Source organism: Larus michahellis, chromosome 7, assembly GCF_964199755.1.
Source record: "Larus michahellis chromosome 7, bLarMic1.1, whole genome shotgun sequence".
Classification (NCBI taxonomy): domain Eukaryota; kingdom Metazoa; phylum Chordata; class Aves; order Charadriiformes; family Laridae; genus Larus; species Larus michahellis.
The window spans coordinates 54,934,135-54,957,272 of NC_133902.1; the positions used below are offsets into that span (position 1 = coordinate 54,934,135).

The 23,138-nt window shown below is 38.0% G+C and overlaps 1 protein-coding gene across 10 annotated transcripts in view; it reads right to left on the reverse strand.

The window, feature by feature from the left end:
- LRP1B (LDL receptor related protein 1B) overlaps nucleotides 1-23,138 on the reverse strand; it is a 743,839-nt gene that overhangs the window by 288,541 nt on the left and 432,160 nt on the right. For all 10 annotated transcript variants that reach the window (XM_074595863.1, XM_074595857.1, XM_074595859.1 and 7 more), the window contains 4 exons: nucleotides 8,430-8,652; nucleotides 5,299-5,470; nucleotides 2,942-3,085; nucleotides 1,414-1,650 (listed from right to left, as the gene is read on the reverse strand). In XM_074595863.1, coding sequence (XP_074451964.1) covers nucleotides 1,414-1,650; nucleotides 2,942-3,085; nucleotides 5,299-5,470; nucleotides 8,430-8,652 — 776 coding nt within the window. The remainder of the gene's footprint in view (nucleotides 1-1,413; nucleotides 1,651-2,941; nucleotides 3,086-5,298; nucleotides 5,471-8,429; nucleotides 8,653-23,138) is intronic.

Here is a 23,138-nt window from a genome sequence, read left to right on the forward strand (position 1 = left end):
TTTGATTAGACTAATCCCAACCTGTTTGACAGCTTTCAGTGAGGATGCTTGTTGGTGCTGCCTTATGATGTTTACAGTTACATACTGTCTGCTCCTTCCTCTACTCCACATTTGGATTACTGTTTTGTAAAATGAAAGGTGGGATGTTTAGTAAAAGGAGGTCAGCAGTGGAAGTTCTGTGATTGTATATTATCCATTTCCATATTTGCAGTGAAATGAAGAATTACCAGATTGACAGTTGAGCATTTTTTACCCAGCTGCCTTTTATTAAGCAATCACCAATATTGCGTAAAGTGCCATCTATTCGTTGCAACTACTACTGAAGGGATCTTTGTGCAGACTCTGCGGTCTGGGGAGAGACCTTATACCAAAACAGCATCATATCACTGCAAACTGGAGATAACTTCTCTGAGACAGGTGGATTAAAACACGGGTTCCAAATGACAGCGATGAAAATCCCTGTACTAGAACAATGGTATTTTAGTTACTTTCACTGTCTTGAGCTTCAATTTACAAATACGGATATTAAGCTCTCTGAAGGCCAAGATGAATATTCATACTGCTTATTTTCTTGAGTACTAGAAAATGAAGCAGTTGTTACGTCTTGCTGAAGCAGTCTTTCATTGAAAAGGTCCATAAAAGAAAAAGAAATATGAGTTGACAAACTGGAGGTTTTATCACTGAAATAGCATTTAGTATCACAAGATCTGATTCTAGACCAGGGAGAGTCTGTGAAGTGTGGTGGGAAAGGTGGAAAGTAGACAACTGCTGGTATTTTCTCTCATTGCTATAATAAACGGTACAAACATCTTAATTAAGGTTCTAAAGAACGTTTAGGTCTTCCTGTTGCTTCCACATGTACAACTAAAAATGCATCAGGAAAGACAATGCTAAATCACCTGTATTACCTTTTTTTCTAATGACTTTGCAAGCACTACAGCAAGTCTCATGCTGCCAACCTACTTGAATAAGCTCCACAATCCACACTGTGATTCAGGTTGGAGTGAAGAAGTCTTGTAAAGTCCACAAGGGTACAGGATGGCTCCGTGAACGGTTACAAAGAACTACATTATGGATCCATTAGAAATAAATAAATGAGAGAATACAGTGGAGATGTGGGAGTTACTCACTGGCAGAGATAAGCTTAAATGGACAAAGTAAGAATTCACAATAGAGCAACTTAACCAAACTTTACATTTCCGCACTCAGGAAAAATAAACAGGAAGTTACAAAAAAAAAAAAACAAACACAAAAAACCCAACAACAAAACCAACAACCTCCTACTTTGTTAAGGCCTAGTTTGGGTCTGTTTTCCATGAGATTTAAATAAAGCTCTAAATTATCTGTTAAATGTCAGTTCAGCTTCTCCTTAGTGAGTTTCTCTGAATGTCACTATCAGTTAGTGTTGCCTACCATCTTTGAGGATTGTTTCTCGCTCTGTGCCATCAATTTTTTGTCGTCCAATTAGGAAACTGGTAGTATCGGCAAAGTAAATGTAATTGGTTTCGGCATGGAAGTCCAGAGCACGAGGATTGACCAAGTTTTCTATAGGGATCATGTATTCATCAGATACTTTGGTATTCAGGTCCATTCCCCGTATTATTCCTGGGCGTCCCTTCCCGTAAAAAAGAAACAATTCATTCTTTGGTCCTGCAAAAGAAAGATTACAAACATAAACAACTGATGCTGCCTAATCTTCTTTACAGTGCATAATGTCACTGTTTAATTAACTGGCACAATTAGTGGGGGAGCAGGAACATTATTCAATACCAAAAATTAAACTTTCAAATATTCTGAAGGTATCTAAACTCAAGAAATCTCGCTAATTATATTACCTTAATTAAAATACAAATTACTTCAGTGAGCTGCTTACATGTAATTATTTTTTTCTATAAAAGTTCACCCTGAAAAGCAATGCTAGATCACAGAATAACTTTGCATCTATTGTGAAATGGACATATATAGCTTTGTAGACATTTAATTTTACAATTCATTAGGATCTATCAGGGTAACGTAGACCATGACTGAAGTAATCATTAAATCTAACAAGACCATAAACCCCAGCAAATATAAACCACCATTTTTTTCACCTGATGTTTCTCAGAAACAAACAAGACAAAAGATTACAGTAAATTTCTTTCAAATGGGAAGGAATACAATAAATCAACATACATTGTGTTCTTTCATACTGAGATACAAAACATGGATACCAATATTTCCTATTTCTGAGGAGATTTTTACAATTTAATCAAGTAGGTTAATTACAAATAACTGAAGCTTAGTAAGGTGATTTTCTTTCCTTAAAGGTAAATATCTTTAGATCCTTAGTACTATCAATATACCTCTTAAAATTTCAGCTGAACTAAATCAATGCCATTTGATCAAGAAATCAGACAAAAATAGGTGTTTCCCCAACACTTTCAGGACTGTCCTGTTGGCTGTAGGTGACCAACGGATTGTGTGTACCTAATATTAGGTAGAACCGTAGTTAAACAAATCAAACTTGCTCTCACAAAGTATTATGAGAAAAACCTTGCTTGACTTATGCATATGAATGGTCTGCTTCTGAGTCATAAGTTGATTGTGTGGGTAGAAATGAGGTGGGACAAACTATTTAACAGCATTTCAGTACCTCTGTGCTGTGAAAACGCATAATATATAAAGAAAGAGTAAGAATGATTAACTTAAAACCTGTGATAATTTTTAGAATTCTTTAAACAGCATCCCGGGTTTAATTTGTTACTTCTATGAACTAAGCCAAATCAAATCATTTTAAGGGAATGAAAGGAGTATATATACAAAGTGTCAGGTACGTGTCACAGATTTTACCCAAAAGCAGCCCATGTGATTTCTATTGTTATTGATAAGCATGTTAAATAACACCCAGAAGTATACCCTGAAATACAAGTGACCGGCAAACTCTTTGATTTAGATAACATACTTTTGCATGACCTGCCATCACTCCCCAAGATGAAGCCAGTCCTGCAGCGACAAGTCCGTGCTTTGTAGTTGCTGCTGAGCAGACAGATGTGCGAACATCCCCCCGGCATTCCATATGGGTCCACTTCACATGCATGGCTTCTGACTACGACGAGTGAGAAACAGCACAATTGAAACCCATTTAAAGCAAGATAATTATATGCATCGGCATGTAGAAAGTTTAGACGGGGAAAAAGAGGAAATCTGTGTCACAATAAATCTTTCGCCAGACTATAACTACAGAAGAAGGTGCGTTTTTTTAAGATGATACCCAAACCAGACAAGTAATCCAAAGGGCCGTCTTGTGGCTTTCAAGCCATTCCCATCCTTGTATGTGATCACCCCTTTTTGAATAGGCTTCTGCACAGCGTTTGCCAGGCAACACTCCCCTGGGGTTGCTGACACTTTTCCCCTTTTATTATTTGTTGCTTTGGTTCATTTAGCTGGTTGGTTGGTTGGCTTTCTGAGAACAGAGCGCATCCCATGCCAACACAGTTTGCTATTCATTCAACTCCATTAGACAGCACCTTTCTGGGGCAGATGCCTGTGCAGAAACTAAAGAACAGAACAAGCCTTGTAGCATTTTTCCATATTTGTACAGTTGGGACATAAATCCAGCTGAAGAAGCCAAAGAATTCCTTTCCCTTGACTTCATATTTTCAAATGCATGGTTCTAAATTAGTAGACTAATATATCAAATTCATTTTTCTTAAACTCTTTAAGGTAAATCCAATGAGAAAACAAACTTTACCTTGCTATCCTACATTTACTAAGCTGGTTTACAACAGACCAACGGTATTTTAGCTCAAAAAAATGTTTTTCTCTTCTTTCCTCTTTCCCTCAAGCTTTTTAGTTGTTTTAAAAAAAAAGTAATCAAGTGGTTTAAGGTCGATATTGTTAAAGGTATACAGAAACTCTACCAAGCAGAGACAGCTTTTACAGCGAATCTTGACAAGCAACAAAGATGTCCATTCAAAACAAAAGAAATAGCAGAGTGAACAAAGGGCAAGAGGAACAGAGTAATCACAGGATGTAATAAAAGATTACACAGTGCTCATGTCTCTCCTCTACTCAGCCTCTCTGCCTCCCTCAGGGGTACAAGAGGGGGCCTAGAGCAAGGAAAGAGTCTTTGCAGCCTCCTTCAGATGCTGACATCTGCAAATCAATGCTCTCAGCTACAGGATGAAAATTAGTTCACCCGGTCTACATCAATTTAGAGTTTGTTCCCGCTTCAGAAACTTTTCTAACAGCAGTCAGTCTGTTTAATAACATTGATGTTGATCACTAGAATTGATGCATTAGCTTTTCTGTCCAAGCAGTCATGGCAACAATTTATTGCTATCAGCCATATAAAAAAAAAATAAATCTCATAAAGCACCGCTGTAAACATTTTGGCTCTTGCTATCTTTGCACAAAGTTCCCGCAAATCACACTCCTGTTCTGCGTGCAGAAAGCATGCCATCAGAGCCGTAATTATAGTCATACGGGACTGTGGACCTCAGAAATTGCTATTTTACCAAAAATCCTGGGATTATAAGAAGTTTTTCATTCTAGAGGAAAATGAAGATTTCTTTCACAGAAGGCAAAGATGATATTTATACAAACCAAGGAAAAACTTAACAGCCATTTCCTCTCTCACCAGGTGCTGTGCTGGCAGTTAGTCAGGCTAGCTGCCCACATCTCCATGCTTTTTTGGCAACCCCGAAAACGGGGGCTCTCTTGAGGTTTGTCATCTGTCTGCAAAGCAGGCCCAGAGGAACCAGGAATCTCTGAGGTCTGAGACACAATCGTGGGGACTGTATTGGACATCTAACAATTTTGAAGGTGTTAAATTCTGAAAGTGTTGAGTGTGTGAAGCCAGAAAACTTGCAGACCAGGGCTCTCTGGCAGTTCTCCAAGCTGAGTGCTCAGAAAGCAGTTGTGTTAGGAGCTTAGAGACACAGGAAAACTGGCAGTAGGCACATAGAAAACAGGGCAGATGAAGAAGCAGCAACTTTTCACTGCATCTTCTGATACATTTTTCTGGAAGAACAATTTTAACCACACATCCACCTAATATCACAGAATCACAGGATAGTGGGGGCTGGAAAGTTGGCGATCATCTAGTTCAACCCCCTGCCAGAGCAGGGTCACGTAGAGCAGGTTGGACAGGAAAGCATCCAGGCAGGTTTTGAATCTCTCCAGAGAAGGAGACTCCAAGACCTCCATCGGCAGCCTGTTCCAGTGCTCTGTCACCCTCAAAATAAAGAAGTTTTTCCGTCATGTTGAGATGGAAATATCTAGGTTTAAGTTTCCTAGAAAGAGGAATTTTGATCTTACCTGCTGTTTGAGTTCTTTTCTGGTATACACGGATCTCTTTAGCATTGTCAAGTCTAGCAAGAGACTGAACATCAGTGCCATTATATCTATTTATTCGTAAAATGTTGAGGTTATCTGAATTAACTGTATATAAATAGTTTTCAAATACTGCCAAACCACAAAGATGCCTAATCTGCAAAAGAAAAAAATTATATTATTTTAGCTAGATATTTTAGGTATGTCTATGATTTGTAAACATCAAAGACTATTGTGAATTGCACATGCTAAATTGTACAAAAGGATTTCTGAATATGTTGATGAATGTTTGTAAATAATAAATACAAACTGCGCTACAAGTGTAGTTCACATTCTTGTAGTCTGAAGTTTATAATTAGAAAACCTTTTTACAAGACAGAAAATTCAAAATATTTAGCAATCCAAATTAATTTATCCTCTCAATTTCCCAGTTTCTGTATTTTAAATTAAAACTCCTTCATACTTTAAGTGCGATGGCTTATTTTAATATTAACTAATATTAATTCGCTAATAATAACTAAGATAAATTAACTAATATTTAGTAGCATTAACTAATAATATAGTAATATAGATATTTAAAACACAATTTACAGGTTGAATTGATGTATTTTTTGATTATGTTATAATCAAAGCAAGGCAAATAGTGCAAGATATACCCACTGGATATTTCCTTAAGTAAAAAAAAAAAATGAATAAACAAATAAATTCCCTCAGCTATGCTTGTGTTGGCATCTTTGAATATGGTTATGGTCACACGGTACTGCTTGCTTCTCAAAAAGTGAATTCTAAAATTGTATTAATCTGTGATGTGTCTGGGTACATTGATTAAAAATTACCTAACATTAGTTAGTTAGCCAATCACAGCTCGAACATGAACTGTTCGATAATCTAGCAGTTGTGATTGATTTATAGATTTAGAAAATGTAAAATAGCTCATTGGCAATTTTGAAAGCTGAACAAATTAAAGAGAATTTGTTGGCAGATGCTCATATATTCACAGACTGAATATCTTAGTTTAATCAATAAATTGTTCACCACAGAGTATTTACTTAGCTCATTTACTCACAAATTCAGACATACGTCACCAAAAAAAACCCAAACCAAAACAACGAAAAAAAAACCCCAAAAATACCCAAACAAGAAATCCCTGTCGTGCTTCAAATATTTCAGTCTTTTCTGGAAATTACGTCCCAGTTGACCAAATCTTGCCATTGTATTCTCCCCTTGCCCAGAAAAGAAAAAAAAGAAAAAAAAAAAAAAAGAAAAATAATTGAGATCAATGAAAGTGTTTGATTAAGACCCAATAGAAATTCAATCCAATTATAGCAAGATGGAAAAGAAAACAGCCTTGAAAATAACGATGCATCTGCACCAAATTGTCGAGTTCTTCTCTACATTATAATCCTTTCTTCCCTATTTCCATTTGCACTCAGTTTAAAGCTTTATTATTTAACCCCCATGAGAGCTTTTCTATATTTACACAATTAAAACTATGTGACTCTTTTTACAACACATTTTATAATGACTTAATTATTTGTATTTAATTTATGCATTTGTTGTTTCTTACATCTCATGAAGCTTTCCAGCTATCTTATGCGTGAATGGAAATCTTGCTTGCTACAAAGAATAGTCCTTTGAAAGCCACCCAGGCTATCAATCATAAAAGCCCGTATCATTTCGAAAGCATGTCTTTTGATATGCTTGTACTTATGAAACAAACTTTAATCCCTAAAATTTCTTGAAAATGGTTTTCTGGTCTGCTGTTTCCTTGGACTAATGAGGAGTAACTTGGAGTAACAGTCGTTCTAAATCCTGGCCAATGGAGGCACAAAACCTACTGAAATTACCAATTTCTTCATTTGAGTGGAAAGACAACCAATATGCTTCTCCTTTTGTGATAGCAGTGACCAACCAAGAGGGCAAACTTTTTAATACCTTCACCCATATGTAAAGAAACAGACGTCCTTCTCCTTTCTTAGGCAGTTTAGAAAAGAAAGGATCCCTCTGAACTTGACCAAGAATCCTCTTTGCATCTAAATTTCAGAACAAAGAGAAAGTATCTATCCCATGACACCAGTACAACTCAGTTACAAGCCTGTAAAAGTATCTGTTAGTTGCTTCTGAAAATGGCTTTCTTTTTTTAAGTATCTATTCCAAAATGTTACCTGAAAAAAAGAGTTTCCAAGACCTGTTATTCCAGAACAACTGGCTAAAGACTAGGAGTAATTTGGTAAAAAAATAGGACGGTGTTCGCTATTTAGTCAGGTGACCTAAACTGGTTTTTGTCACGTTTTCTGCCTATTTTTAAATGGTAGTTATACTAGTTGCCTCTTGGTAAACAGTGATTACTTGGAAGCAAGCAAAGAATGACAGCAGAATAGGTAAAATGTCTATTCTGTCTGCACGTGTTTAAGCTCAGGCAGAAGCAGATGTGAACACGGTACCCACACCAGCTCTGGGAGTCCAAGTAGCAGCCAGGACCAGTTTGGTCACTGCTGATTTCCCCTCAATTTACAAGCCTCAGGACTGCCAGGGAACCCCTTCCTTTCCCTGCTGCCTACGACCCTGCTCCCCAAGCTGAAGTGACAATAACGCATTGATATACTCCTGCGCAAACACTCATACAGTCTCAGCATTTGTATTTATGACACCGAACATCTGGATCAACTGGGAAAGGCATCATTGCCATCAACAAAATATGATTTAAGGGCATCCAGATTGGTCTGAACAGGTGAATAGCTTTTGCTCTTCTGTTTCTTTCACATTCTTGTGCCTGTTAGTCTCTTCTTCCCAAATTGGCATGGACATCTTCTTGTCATTAATAATTTATCCCCTAGTATCTTTCCATCGACCCATATTTTCCCTCCTGAAGCCTTTTGCGATGGGGAGTGTGACCTACACGGTGCATTGTTAATGAGACACTGCATGGAAGCTTGTCCATAGGTTGCAAAATGGGCTAAATTGCAAATAAAACAAAATATGCAGATGGATCTTTTAATGTCTAAGACATTCAAACTAAAAAGAGAAAAAAATATGAAATTACTGTAACTGTTAACATTACGTACATTCATTTATTGATATCATTACTTTTTACTCATTTGCAAATAAATACCTACTTGTCTTCCTTTAGTTATCGTATGCCTCTTTCTCCCTTGATAGTCAACAACTTCCACACTATCCAGGTATATGTCAACCCAGTACACATATTTATTGACGAGGTCGAGTGCAAGAGCAGTTGGCTGTTCAATTTTAGAGTCTACTATCCACGTCCTGTTCATTCCATCCATGTCACATCGCTCAACCTTGGCAGCATTCCCGTAGTCTGTAAAGAAAAGCTTTCTGTTGAAAGAAAATAAGATGTTGTAAGTTTCAAAGGGTGTGAGCAGAGTGCAAAGCTCCTGGTGGCTCTCTGCAAGGGAAGTTTTTGTTCTTCCCATTCCAGGGGGTTCATCTACCCATAACCCGTATATTCCATATTGATAATCATATAATTACCAAAAAAAAAATAAATCACCTTATCTTCTTACAAATTCACAATTACACAGAATTTTCTTTGAAATGGAACATACTTGTCTTTTAAACGGATGGTATTCATACATACAGAGCTCACATTACAATCTTAAATATTGCTTTAACCATTATTCATAAAAAATGGCAAGATCTTTACACACACCAAAGAGTGACAAATCCACAAAGCACTTACATGGTTTGGAGAACAATTCACTGTGTGTGAGGTATAACAAACACAGCGATCCGCACTGTCATGTTTTTGAAAATATATTTCTAAAGAAGATGCTTTAGTCTGGAGTAGTATCCAGCCTTGGAAGGATGTTCAGGCTTTAAAATGTTTCCACAATCCAATGAGTCATTCCATCCAAGAACAACGGGAAACTATCAAAGACTTCAAATTGCTACTAAAGCTTCCTAACCTGATACTTTATTAGCATTCACCGGATCTAGTACACACAAATCAATTTTGATTAACGTGACAATATTTTAACAAGATTACCTATTTGTGAGACTAAGTGATGCTCGCGATCTGAAGACCACCTTGCCATGACTTTAACATGCTCTAAAGAATAATCTGATTCCAGACTGACTGTTACTAAAACTACTTTGAGAATTTGGATTTCATTTTCCTAATGAAGTGAATTATCTCCTAGTTATTATCGCTAATGGGGATAACATTGGATCAACAGTACATAAACCTTGAGATAGCTTTATGTTAAAGAGTACTAATTCAGAGTCTTGCGTCTCATAGAAACTTCTCATAGAAATTCAGCATTGCAGTTTGTTTTAGGCTGGAAAGAATACATTTGCTAAAGAGCCAAATGAGACCTATATCCTTTATTATTACTGTCTTCAAATAAATAAGAATACATTTTAAATGTAGTTAAAGTGTTTCGCGTGCAAGTTATATAAATTCAAAAATCATTAAAAGTATTAAGGTGGTAGAATTATCTATGGTATATGTACAGCAGCTGTCAAATGCCAAAATGAATTGATCACAGAATCATAAAATGGGGCTTGAGGAGAATTTGAAACGTCATGTAGTCCATCACCAGGCCATAAGGCAGAATAAACTTTACCTACAATATTCCTGAGGGATAACTCCATTCCTGACAGGGATTTCTATTTATCGAAATCATTTTGAATTCCTGTCTTGTCCTTCATTGTAATTCTGTGTCCCAGGTGTACTTTAAGAGCATTTTAAGAAACACATACTTAACATTCAGGTCCATATAAATCAAAACGTGCATACTACAGATGACGTGCAAAGTAAAAATTATGTCTGCAAAGCAAATGTTTAACTTGGAACAAAAACAGCCAAAGAATTGTGTGCATATAGATGCATATAACACACACACGTGTGTATATATATATATTTTTCATCAGCAATGACAAGGCCAACACCTAATACATTTAAAATAAGTTGTTACAGTGTTACATGTAGTCTCCTAGAGACTGACAATAATAAAACTTTATCTTTTAATGTAGAGGCAAAAGACAGAACAAGGAAGTCGCTGCCTAAATGCTGCCGTATGATCAAAGCGTACTGAAAATTAAATTAAGAAAATTAAATGCTTTACCGTGTAATCTTGAAATGCAATTCTGTATTTGAAAAACTAACGCAGATTTTTAGAATGAGGTTTAAATTGGAATTGCACTTATAAGACATGAAGCTGACCCCCACTTACACTGTATTTCCTTTGCCTTGGGAGTTCTCAAGGATATATTGTAGTAGTATTTATTTCAGCTCAAGGCTAATTTTTCTGCTTACAAATGATGCTGGATTTGCCTATCCATTTTCAGCAGAGGGTGGTGAAATTTTTTATCAATTCAGAGAGCAATTCCAGCAGGAATACTGACCCTGTACAGCCCAAGCGCTACGCGTTGGGTACTGGCCTTGAGGGACCAGCTCCGACAGGGACAGGGAGGGTGGTGTTCATTACAGCCTTTATTTCCTGAGACTACCAGTGAGGATGCTAATTTACGTTGCTATAAAATAGTAAAAATTTTGGCATTAAATTGAATATTATTAAGGCTTGTTACCTATTGAAAGCTACAGACCTCTTCATGCATAGAAATTCTGAATGTTCTCCTGGCTCTTTGAAACTGTAGAAACCCTATTACAAATCAAGAACAATGAGAGCCATCCTCTTCATCAAGTCCAGGTGCTTTGCAGGCATCCTATACTGCTATTTTTTCAAACGTCTTCAACTTGTAAAAGTATTTAGTTGTTTTGACCCAATGTTCCGTCCAGAAGCTCTTCCAGAATGGTTTCGTTGTTGTTCCAACAGTTAGGAATCTACATCTTACAACTAATGATGATACCTTCTCAAGGCTAAATTATACCTACCCATTTCTGCAACACACTTATTTGGCTTAAACAGTGCTTTTCAGCTGTCTTGCCCTCCAAAGGTATTTCTAGATGGCAGTCAAATTCTTTCACTCTCTTCCTAGCAGCTAGAGACAAGCAAAGAAAGTCAATCTTTGTCAATCTCGTACGACAGGCTCTTTATGTTGCCCTTCTGTGCAGTTATTCCAATTTTCGGTCATGCTATTGAACAAGCATGGTCAGCACTGGATGCACTGTTCCAGAGAGGAGTTCACCAGTGTCTGTACTGCAACCTCCCTGCATCAGCTGGAGATTCAGCCATCACTGCATGACACTTTCTATTTTCACAGCTCTATTACACTGCTGATTTACTGCCATTCTCCTCCCTCTGCTGATTTCCCAGGGTTTAGCTGACTTTCTCCAGTCTATGAAATACAACCCGTTTCATAACTTAACAACTTAGTCTTAAAAAGTTATGGTTGGAGTTTTTCCAACAAGAGTTTGATTTCAACTAGGGAAACACAGGGAATATTCCCTCCACATCTGAGCAATGAAATCTCTGTAACGTTTTAAAATAGCCTCATCTGACAAACCCACTGACTACAAATAGCAATAAAGTCATTTTACCAAATAAAACTAATTCCAGAGGAGCAGAATGCTACCACGAGACAAAAGCGACAGTGAACTTCTCAGTCCCTATTCTCATACCAGTCACAGATTCATCTTTCCTTCATTATCAGGCCCCAAAAACACATTAGGAGGGCCTCAGAAGGTTCTTTCCTGACAGAAGACATCTGCCCTCCATAGAAACTTCCTTTCAAACCCAGACAGTTTCTGTCTCAGTTCAGCTGCCAACATTATACGCCTCCCTCATCACCACTGTTCTCTTACAGCAACTTCTCTCTTGTCACTCCCTTTTGTTTTCCAAGCTCTCAGTCACCATGTTGACAAACCAGCTATTTCATTAGCTGAGAAAGAAGTACGTTTTCCTCGTAAAGCTACATTTGGATGACTGAAAATTCTCGATTTCAGAAAATCAGACATTTGCAGGGCAAAATTTCAAAATTCTGCAAAAAAACCCATGTATGGAACAATATTATAAGGTATCATTAAGTAGTTTTCAATTTTTTTCTTGACACATGCAATTGTGCTTCACAGTTGAGTATATTCATGCGCCACTATTGTTACTTTTTATTCTTTATTTCCCTCCTCAGTCTCTCGTTACTCTTCGTACTAGGGAAGAGGTGCACTTGTCACCATGTCCAGAAGCTCATCTATTCAGCTGCCAGGCCTCGGACTCTAAGCTGTTCCCTGTATAACTCCCAAGCCAGCCTATTCCCACCTCTTATTGCTCCTTTAATTCCCAGGTTGGCTTTTAAACCTCAAATGCTCCTTCGGTGGACCTACGGAAGAGGAATGTGTTATGGCACAGTAACCTCAATCCACAACGAGGAGCAGCAAAACACAGTTTCAGGCATGCACAAACCAGAGAGAAGTACACAAAATAAACCACCATACATCTGACAGTATGTGTGGCTTAAGAGCAAATGGAAGAGTGGAGGCTAAAAGGACACTTTAATCACAGACGTATCCAAATTACGCACTCTCCTCATTCTGTGGAAGGAAGATGTGGTATCCTATGGAGTTACCTGAAGATCATATATTAAGGCAACTGTCAATGAGACCCAACCCGTGCCAGCTGCCACGTGGCAGTCAAACAGCAATGCCAGGGAAAATGCCATCTTTTGCCTCTCCATCCATTTCTCTCTTCCTTTGGTCTTCTCTTATCAGAGATAAAGATGTGTTAGTGTAAGTGCTACTTGGTAGGAAAAGGATTACAAGCACACACACATTTAAAGCGTAGCACCTTGTACTTAAGTTGAAGAACCAGAAAGAATGTTCTTCTGAAGTAGTTACAGGTCCACCAGCTTAATCTCAAGAAGGTGGGAATTGCTGGGGCAGACTTTGAAGGGAAGAATGACAGAGAGCTTGGCAGACTGCAGGGAAGAGTCAACCATCAGAGGTAAATTAATAAAGTATAGATAGAAAGAAGGCTGCTTTCTTAGACAAAGTTACTGCCATGGACCAGAACTACCCATATTAAAGTAAACTAGATGATAGCATACCTCAACAGGAGCTAAGAGAAGAAAGAGCAATATTTAATTATCAGAAATTACACTGAAAGGATCATTATCGAGACAGAGAGCCACTAAGGATATCCTGCTGATTTTGGGAAAAAATGAGAGACAACAAGTTGGGGGCTTTTTTCTAATTTAGAAGAGGGATTACAGTGTGGGAAAAACCTCTGAATTGGAGTACTAGAAATGAGGTGCAATTTAATCGGTTTAAAACCTAATGAGAAGACCCTTGGCATGGAGAGGCACCAGCCAGATGTACTGCAGGACAAATTGTAAACACAGACAGATCCACTGTAGGAAATTAAAATTATTGGGACTGTGGTGAACAGGGAACCTTCTTCAGAGGAGGTGATCAAAACACTTAATTAAAAAGACTGTGTGAAAACTTGTGTGGGACACTCTGCTTGTAAATCCAATCTTATGGTATCGGGATCTACTTACGACTTGTGGATTTACTTACTGGATTCTCAGAAGGGGACTGCCATGCAGTCCTGTATCTGATTTCTACTGCATTTAATCAAAATGAATGTGATTTCATTTAATTTACATTGCATTTAATTAAAAACATGCTTTATAGCACGGTCCAGGAACATTTTCCCCTCTGTTGATGATTAAGTTGATTTCTGGGTTCAGCAGTTTTCTTTTTCATCTGCATCTCAAGCAAAAGAAATCAGCCACACTCAGATTTAGCCCATTTTTGGTAGTAAATGAGCCCTTACTGTACCAGACAAATCTTCGGTTCCTGAAGAGTACTACTTGCTCTACTTGCTAACACACCCACATTTAAAGAAATTGCCAGGATTGGGGCAAAGACAAGTTTTTCCCCAGGGCAGAAATGTAAAGCCATTAGATTAGGGCATTTGGGTTCCCCCTTTTGGCTTCTTTCTAGCTCAACGCAGCACCCATCTCCTTGAGGATAATTTCCCCTTGCAAATCCATGCTATTTCGGGGGGGGCAGGGGGACAGTGGCGGGGTGGTGGTGTAAACACTAGCAGGCTCTCCAGCACAGAGCCTTTAATTTTTGTAACTCATTTTGGAAGGAAATATTGAGCGGATGGGTTTTGTGCTAGATAGGAATGAAATTCTATTAATGCTCCTCCATGATTTCTGCAACCTGAGGGAGGCCATGTGTTTCAAGCGTTCATAGTATTTTGGAATCCTAACGATGAGTGCATAAGAGTAAAATAATAACAGTTTCTTCTCAAGGAGAGCTGCAGATTCAGTGCCACGCGGGAAGCAGCCCAGAGCTGAGCTGCAGATAGAAGTAAAACCCAGTTAGAGAACTCATTCCCATCGCACACAGCCCAGCTCGAATCACACAGAACAAGGGCAAAATCAGCAAAAGCTCAACCCAAATGCCTTCAGGGGGACATTTCTAACAAAACACCTTTCTCTTTACAGAGAAATCACCGGTTCAAAGAAAGTTTTTCTCATTTGCAGTCACACGGGCGGCAGTCTGAGCAGCAAATGGGGTAAACAGCTGTGAATTTGGAGGATGGATTAAAAAAAGAGCAATTCTGGTTCACTGCTAAAGTAGCTACAAATTGTCATAATCTGTGGAGTTCTTACTGAACAGAGCAGCACAACATGGGGGAAAAGAGAAAAATCCTGCAACTGTTTTTTTTTTTTCCTTTTTTCCTTTCCTTTTTCCCTACTAAAACTGTCCATCTCTAGAAATATGCCAAGTATAAAGCCAAGATCCTTTCCACTTCTGAGGGAATAAAAGCCTTCACTTTCTTTTGTCTTAGCAATGGCAATACATAAAGTAAAGCTTTTTAAAGGTCATAATGTCCCTTAAAAAGTTTTGTCCCCTCCCTTTTCCACCCAAATAGGCCTCCTCTGCAGGGAGGTAACTGCAAAAGGCGCTCCAGTGCGCCTGTCTACCATCCCTTGGTGCAGCAGGAATAACACACGGTAGTAAGATGCACAGCTAACTTTCTATCTTTTGATATCTTTTCACAGTTTCAGTTTTCTCTCGGAAGTTCTACTTCCCCACACAGAGTAAATACGTAGCAAACCCACATCAACCCTACCACATTCTCTTTCTTGCTCCGCTTACGAATAGGTGTGAGTTTCTGTACATGCTAAAACAATGCATGGCTGGAATATAACACCAATAACTCAAAGCAAAACACCCATAGAAACAAAAATCCAATTCATTGGTTTTTCTAGAGGATAAAACTGAAAGGAAAGTTTGTCTTACACGCATTATCATCATAAGAGTTAAGTGTGTTTTTTTTCCTGGCCCCAACAACAATAAGATTACAGCTGAGACATACTCTTGAAAAACTGCATCCCTTAGCATATATCAAATTTATACTTGCTTAATCTGCTTTCTGTCTAAACACAGTTCAATATTCTTTCATTAAAGCCGTGTAATTACCTTGAGTAATATTGTGCAGCAATGGTGCTTTTTCACTGTATTTCTCTTTCTTCTGAACAAAAGGATGTTGTCTGAATTTTGGAAGTTTATTCCCAATACAAAAGTTTAGTCAATAAAATTTTACCTTCTATGTCATTTTTTTCATAAACATATGCAAAGTTTTAATAACTGTTATTTTTAATCAAAAGACACATTGCAGTTGTATTTGTGGATTCAGTGGATTCATTAAGGGCCCTGCACATTAGTATTTAATTTGTCAAGTTATTGGCATTCATCTGAAAGTGTATGGCTTTGGATTTAAATCAGATGTGGAAATCTGGAAGTAGAGTCCTTTCAGACTGTAAGTGTACTTCCCCGTGCGTTACTACAAGCACTTCAATTAGAATAAGACTGAAGAAACATTGATTATTCCCAGTTTATCACAAACCAGCTGTGCCAAATTGCTGTGTTGATCCACTGAGAAAATTCATTTTATAAAGACACTCAAACCATCATGTAACATGCTTTTATATCATCACTTAAGTAGACTTTCAACCTGACAGACAAATTGTACCAGGAAGTCTTTATAATGCTATTTCACAGACTTTTATATATTTGTAAAATGCGTGTTTACATTCAAATCATGCACACGCTGTTAGATATACTTAAATCTGTAACTCGAGCCTGGAGAAAGCATGATGATGAATGCAGCTCTTGGATTACCCTGAGTAATTATTTCTGAGGATTAGATGGTTAATTTCAACTACTGTATGTTTTATCAAATATACAAGAAGCAGTGAGATAATTTTGCCATTGAAAATTGAAATTCTGTTTCCTCAGCAGACACTCAGGGTCTTGACATATATGCTCTCCTTTTTGTATATGCTATACAAACTCAACTAGAGATATGTACTTTTAATGTAATATTTTTTTATTATTCTGCTTTGAACGATTGCTGGAGCAACAACACGGTGCCACTTGACCGTTTGCAATATTTACATGAACCAAAGCACATAGCAGACTACGCATATTCAAAGACTTATTTTCAAAGATTTAATTAGTATTGTACTGAAGCTCATTCACAGAAAAAATAAACACAGTACTTTTCCTGAAGCTATTTAATTTTCACAATATATTAGTACATGCAGTCAGAGTCTATTTTTTCTTCCATTTGATAAACAACTTTTTCCTTTAGTTGAAAAGAGACAATTTTAAAAATTACTTTTTAAGAATAGGATTTTGGGGGCAGGGCGGGGGGGAAATTTTCATTAATTGTTCAGTACTTGTTCGGGACGGGGCAGGAGGGTGGAAGACAGACCCTGAAAGTGTGTCCGACTCGCAGCCTGGTGAAACGCAGGCGAACAGGAAAGCAGTCTGGAGCTTGGTGGGTTTAACTTTTGTCCTAGAGCTACGGAGCAAATCAGGACAGCACTTAGCAGTCACTCGCTTTTTAAAAGCAATTTTCTAGACGCAGGAGGCTATTATTTCCCAAGCATAACCCCACTTCTCCAGTGGCTTTTCTTTCCCAGAATTTGAGACATGGCCCTTTCAACCCAGTTTGAGAAACATTAGTTACATGGACTGTTTGGCACCATGAAATGCAAGAAGCGTACCCATTCAATTCTTCAGATTTAAAATCATGGTTTCTGCATCACCTACATCTATCACAATACAGATATCTACTTTAAAATAAGAATGCTTTGTCATCAAATTTGTGATTTGTCAACCAACTTTTTCTATTTAAAGTTACAGAGAATGAAAAAGACAGCATTTTTGCGATATTCATTTATTTAAAATTTATTATTAACGTGAAAAATAAATTATAACAGTTCTTCCGCCTTGGTATTTTATGACCTATACCAGATTAAATGTCAGTAATAGCTGGCATTTGAGAACGTGTCTCATCCATCTTATACAGAAAATGCTACAATAATCATCGTTATATAGGATTATATTAAACTAATCAAAAATCCACAGTTTGCAAGCTTTAGGAATCTCAGGCAGACCTGAAGGAAGGCTAGGATTATAATTAGAGGTGTAGTCTTTAGATCCCAAAAGCTTCAGACCCCAGTTTTGAAACCCGAGAATTTAAAGTCGTGGTGAATCACTAGTCAACAGCAAGGATGGGGATTTCTCCTTTCCAGCAAATTCGTGGAAGAATATATCGGTGGCTATTAAATGCAATGATGTTTCTAACTCTGAAAAATCACAATGTTGTACACCGCTGGAAGCTGACGGGTTTGCTGTGGGTACTACTCCTGTATGCTTGTTTTAGTCTTACTTTCTCATCTAATCATTTCATTTTGCTACAGGTATGCAACGTCACAGCTGTGCTGGTATGTGCTTCAGTACTACTGTCCGCAGAGCTCTTGGCTTAGATTTAAGTCATTAAATATAATCAGTGACATCAAACCTGAGGGTGATCTTGGATGAAGACATAGGCTCTGCTGTAGAAGAACTAATTTGACAAAAGCTACACTTTAAATTTCTATTTTAAATATATATATATAAAATTAATTTATATTAAGAATCTACTTTAAAGAAAACTTTGCACATGCTAATAATTTCACTTTATGCCAAAGGGGAACAAATACATCTCATTTTGATCTAGACAGGTAAACACAATGAATCCTTAAGTTAGTTTAAATTGTGCATATGTAGAATAGAAAAGCGACAGCCTGTATTTGACGGCAATGGACAGAGCTGATCTTTATCTCAACGTGCAGCTTTCCTTTGGGATGAAGCAGTAAATTTTGCAGGTTAGGGAACTACTGCAATGTAATTGAGGATTCCAGTCTGTGAACACCTATGAGGAGGTACTCAGGGCTCACCAAGGAAAAGAAGTAAATCATAAATGTATCTACCTCAACCATAATAAATGAAATATGCAAAGTGAAATAAAAGTAAGATTCTCACCCAGCACTTCCATGTTCCTGATTAGAAATCTCCTTTCTTTGATGTTGGGTTGTTTTGGTTTTTTTTGGTAAGGTAATAATTCTGAAGCGAATATTAGAACTTGCCCTTCATCCTGAGTTTCCGATCAAATCTCTCCTGCCGGAAAGATTGGTTCGGACACTACTGGTCTGCTCAAGGCTTGTTAACAGCACATCTTTACGCAGGTCTGCAGAGCCCCTAACCTCCCCGCTACAGAGTCCCAGCTGCAGCATTACTTAATGTCAGCAACAACCAAATTACTTGATGCCGTGCCTCAGCTTGGCATTTGACAGCAAGAAAAGAAAAATATGCAGTTCTGCTTCCCCATTAACTATCAACTAAACAAGTCTTTTTCTCCCCAAAACTGTACTTGCAAATTAAATTAAAAACCAACAAAAATAAAAGCAAACGCCAAAAAAACCAAAGTCTGGTGTGAAACAGAGATCATAGACAATGACCTTTTAATGATCTATTAACCAAGTTAATAGAAAGAAAAAGCAAAACATGACTTATACAAAACCATAGTATTTGAAATCAGATTGAAAATATTGCATTTGCATTATTTTATTTATTCTGAGATGAAAGACACTTTAAATCTTTGAGAGGCTGTGGCTGCCCCATGCCTGGAAGGAGTGTAATGATAGGACACGGGGTAACGGCCTCAAACTGAAAGAGGGGAGATTTAGATTGGATATCAGGAAGAAATTCTTTACTCTGAGGGTGGTGAGACACTGGAACAGGTTGCCCAGAGAAGCTGTGGCTGCCCCATCCCTGGAGGTGTTCAAGGCCAGGCTGGATGGGGCTTTGAGCAACCTGGTCTGGTGGGAGGTGTCCCTGCCCAGGGCAGGGGGGTTGGAACTAGATGGTCTTTAAGGTCCCTTCCAACTCTACAATATTTTGATATGATTCTATGACATTTTTTCTTAAGGCATTAGGAAACAAAACTCAATTTTGGTTAAGTGACAAGTAAATTGGTTGGATTCCACCATGGAGGAGGCTCTGCTGTTCTTACTCTATTGTTGGTCTCTGAACCTTTCATTTGCAGCAGCTAGTCCTAGTGGGAAGGCAGAATTATTCATAATACTATTCATAATTAGTGCCTAATCACTAGAACTAATATGAAACTGCTAGAAAACTGACTGGTGTATATATGCCGGATTTAAAGCCAACGCATGTTGATTTGAAACACAAATATATAAACAACAGAAGGATTTTAATTTTGACTTCCAGAGGTTGACAAAATTAAGAGCCCACCAATGACCTGTGACATTACTTGTTATATTTCCACTGTGTCAGAGAAGTTATGCAAATAATAATTGCCCAAAAATGTTCGCTCTAGTTCTCAAATGTTTCCATAAACTTTTCCTCAAAGTTTTACTGAAGAAGTTTTACTGCTATGAAGAATACAAAGACAAAAAATGCACAAAAAATTGCACACGGCGATATCTAATAAGCAGCAGGTACTCATGTAAGCGTAACAATAGATTAATGGAGGTTGTGTATTTTGATGCTCAAAGTGATTTTAATTGAGCTGGGGCACGGAAACATGGTATTGCACACGGTGCAGTCACGCACCTATATTAGTGAAAGGATGGAACAGTTCTAGTACTCTGATATTTGATGGCAAGTGACAAGATATGAAATAAAACATTTTATGTTAAGGGATTTTGCATATGGAGTCATTCTCTTGTCCACTATTTGGTACTGAGAGATAGATATGACCACCAGAAGCGGGTCAGAAACGGTCCGAGTGAAGTCACCAGAGTAGGAAAACAAGAGGCAATAAACACTTTTTGCAGCCGTGTGCTATGGTCCAACCACATAGCCCCTCGTTTCTTGAGGGTACTTCCAAAACACGTCCATACCTCCTGCCAAGCCGAGAAGGGCTTCCCCCAGCTGAGCGCTGACGCAGAGGCGGATTCCCCTGCTCAGGAGAGCAGGAAGTAGCAGTTACAGGACTTCTAAGGGGGAACTTAGGCGTATTTCCACACCCTTCTGTTTCACTAACACTTACCATCACATCATCATAAATTTAAGTCATAACTCAGCAGTTCATGCAGCTGCTTGGAATCTGCAGTATTGCCACTTTTTTTTTTTTTTTTCTGCTCAGCCAAGCTTTGATAAGAGGTTATTTTTAAGATGCTGTTTTTCGGTCCTGAGGCTTTTTGATGCTTTCGAATTCATGGCAATGGCTACATACACTTAACTTCCGAAAGCGGCATTATCTTCTCATTAAAAACAGCTTTATTGCCTGTGACAGTGACTATAAAAAAACCCAAACAACTTTTTCCTACAAGTCTACAGTCACATACACTTGGCTTTCAACAGCTTACCGTGTTGTCTTCACTGCCAATTTTCAGTGGAAATTAAATGAGTCATGATTAATATTTCTTGAGTCTCGTCTTCAGAAAACTAGCATATCGGTACCAATTAGATAAACTATATTGTGATACAAATTATTGAATGACTCTAGGGCAAGGCTCATTCCCTAATGACCCCTTACATGAACAGGACATTGATCAGAATATTCACGTTTCAGTCATGTATCTGTAAACGCTGAGCTACGGCGTTTACTTCAGTACTGGAAAAGTACAACGGCTTCCAGTCCTGCAGAATTCTTATTATTTCATAGGAAGAATGACAAACCTTTATTGTCCTCCATTTATATAGACTTTATTTATAAGTCAAATATGGTCAGCGGGTATTAAATCCTTATCCAAAATTACACTTTATCACAGGACTGGTATTAGTGTCATCTAGCCAGAGTTAAATTTCATTCACTCAGATAATCAACTGAAAACATGAGAAGCTTAATAAGGCAATTTTCCCTCTGGAAGAAAACAAAATCTGGGTTTTTTTCTGAGTACAATGCTGATTAAGATCCAGTATCTACAAATCACAGGCACAGAACCTGACAGTCAAGGTCCATTTTTTTTGTTTTTTTTTTAAATATTTCTGTTGGTGTTCATAGCTGTTCAATGAACGGCACGTGGACAATCAAATTGTATTCTTAGAATAGTTGGAAATCTGATAAAGAATTGTTCATGACAAACAGGTATTAACCTGTTTTACATCTCTTAGCGGCCTTTCCTATCTCCCATTTATTCAAAACCATTTCCAACTGTTCCAAAGATGACTGTCTTACAAATGGCTGTAACAGTACTTACAGCTTAAATAGTCTGGAAATATTCAGTGTTAGTGGTTATTCCAACAGATATTTTTGCAAAAATATTCTCAACCAAAACCATATGACCCAAGATGTTGCTAATAAATACGTACCGTGATTTTAAAATACCAGCAAAGCCAATTGGTGGCTTTTATTCACTTAGCATTCATAGGCAACTTCTCATCCTGTGCTCTCTCACCTTACCTAAGCACTACAAACGCTACTTTTGCTCTTCTAAGTTTTGCCTGAGAAACTTAGTACTCAGAATTAATGAATTTGGTTTGAGATTGTTTGGAAGCTGTTAATTGCCGTGAGGGCATGGCATATTTGAAATTTGAAAGATCTGAAAGATCTTTCTTCTTAGGAAGGTCTAAGATTTTGCTTAAATATATATATATATATATTTGAGTTATCGGCTTGAAATTTCCCATTTCATTTGAGTGGATCATTCTAATCCTTATTTACTGAATCATCTGCCGCTATTTTCCACCTGAAGCTCGTCTCATTTCAAGAGCAGTGAAAACCTGTGCTGGCATGACAAAGTACTTTATAGAAAAGCCATATCTGTAACACACTTGCCGTACTTGCTACAGAATTTTGAACATAAGTAATGAATTAAACAAGAGACTGCAGGAAACAACCTGGGAATCGCGGAATTAAAGAGGCTGTCAGCTGACCCAGAGGTATAGCATCCACTTCTGCTCCAAACACACCACTTATTTAATTATATGGTTTTTTAAAAAGATGTTAATAAAATGTATTAGCACAAAGTTATACCTTATCTTTGTTTACAGAAGTGATTGATGGGATTAGCTGGAATAAAAACAAAAATAGATCCCAGCCCCCCCTCTCTCCCCCAAAGAGCCCACAAAACAACCAGCCATGGGAAAAAGTCACAACAACAACAGACTATTTTAGGAAAATAGTGGGCAAGTTTATATATTTATCTCTCTAAATCTATATATACCTCTCTCTATCTATATCTGGCAGACACCCTCAGCTATCAGATTGTGACTCCTGCTCCACACCTGCTTGTTCTCAGGGGCAAAAGCACAGTGCAACAGCATCATCAGCACGAAAGGAACTTCGGGAAGTCCCAAAGCATTACTCAATTAATAAACCAGGAAGCTAAAGGCCACTTTACAACTTCCCTTCCCCTCCTGCCCTGGTCCATGCAGGAGCCTGGCGCCTGCCCGCACCCAGGAAGCCTCGTGGGCGGAAGACGACCTGCCCCAGGGAAGGAAACCTCCACCTGCGGAGCGGCTCTGACACTCAAATAAGAAATTTCACAAGCAATTTTGAAGGAAACGCACAAATCTACTTCCCAATTATTCTTCTGAAACACCAAAAATGTAGAGATGTATTAGCAGCACTGACTCCCCAGCA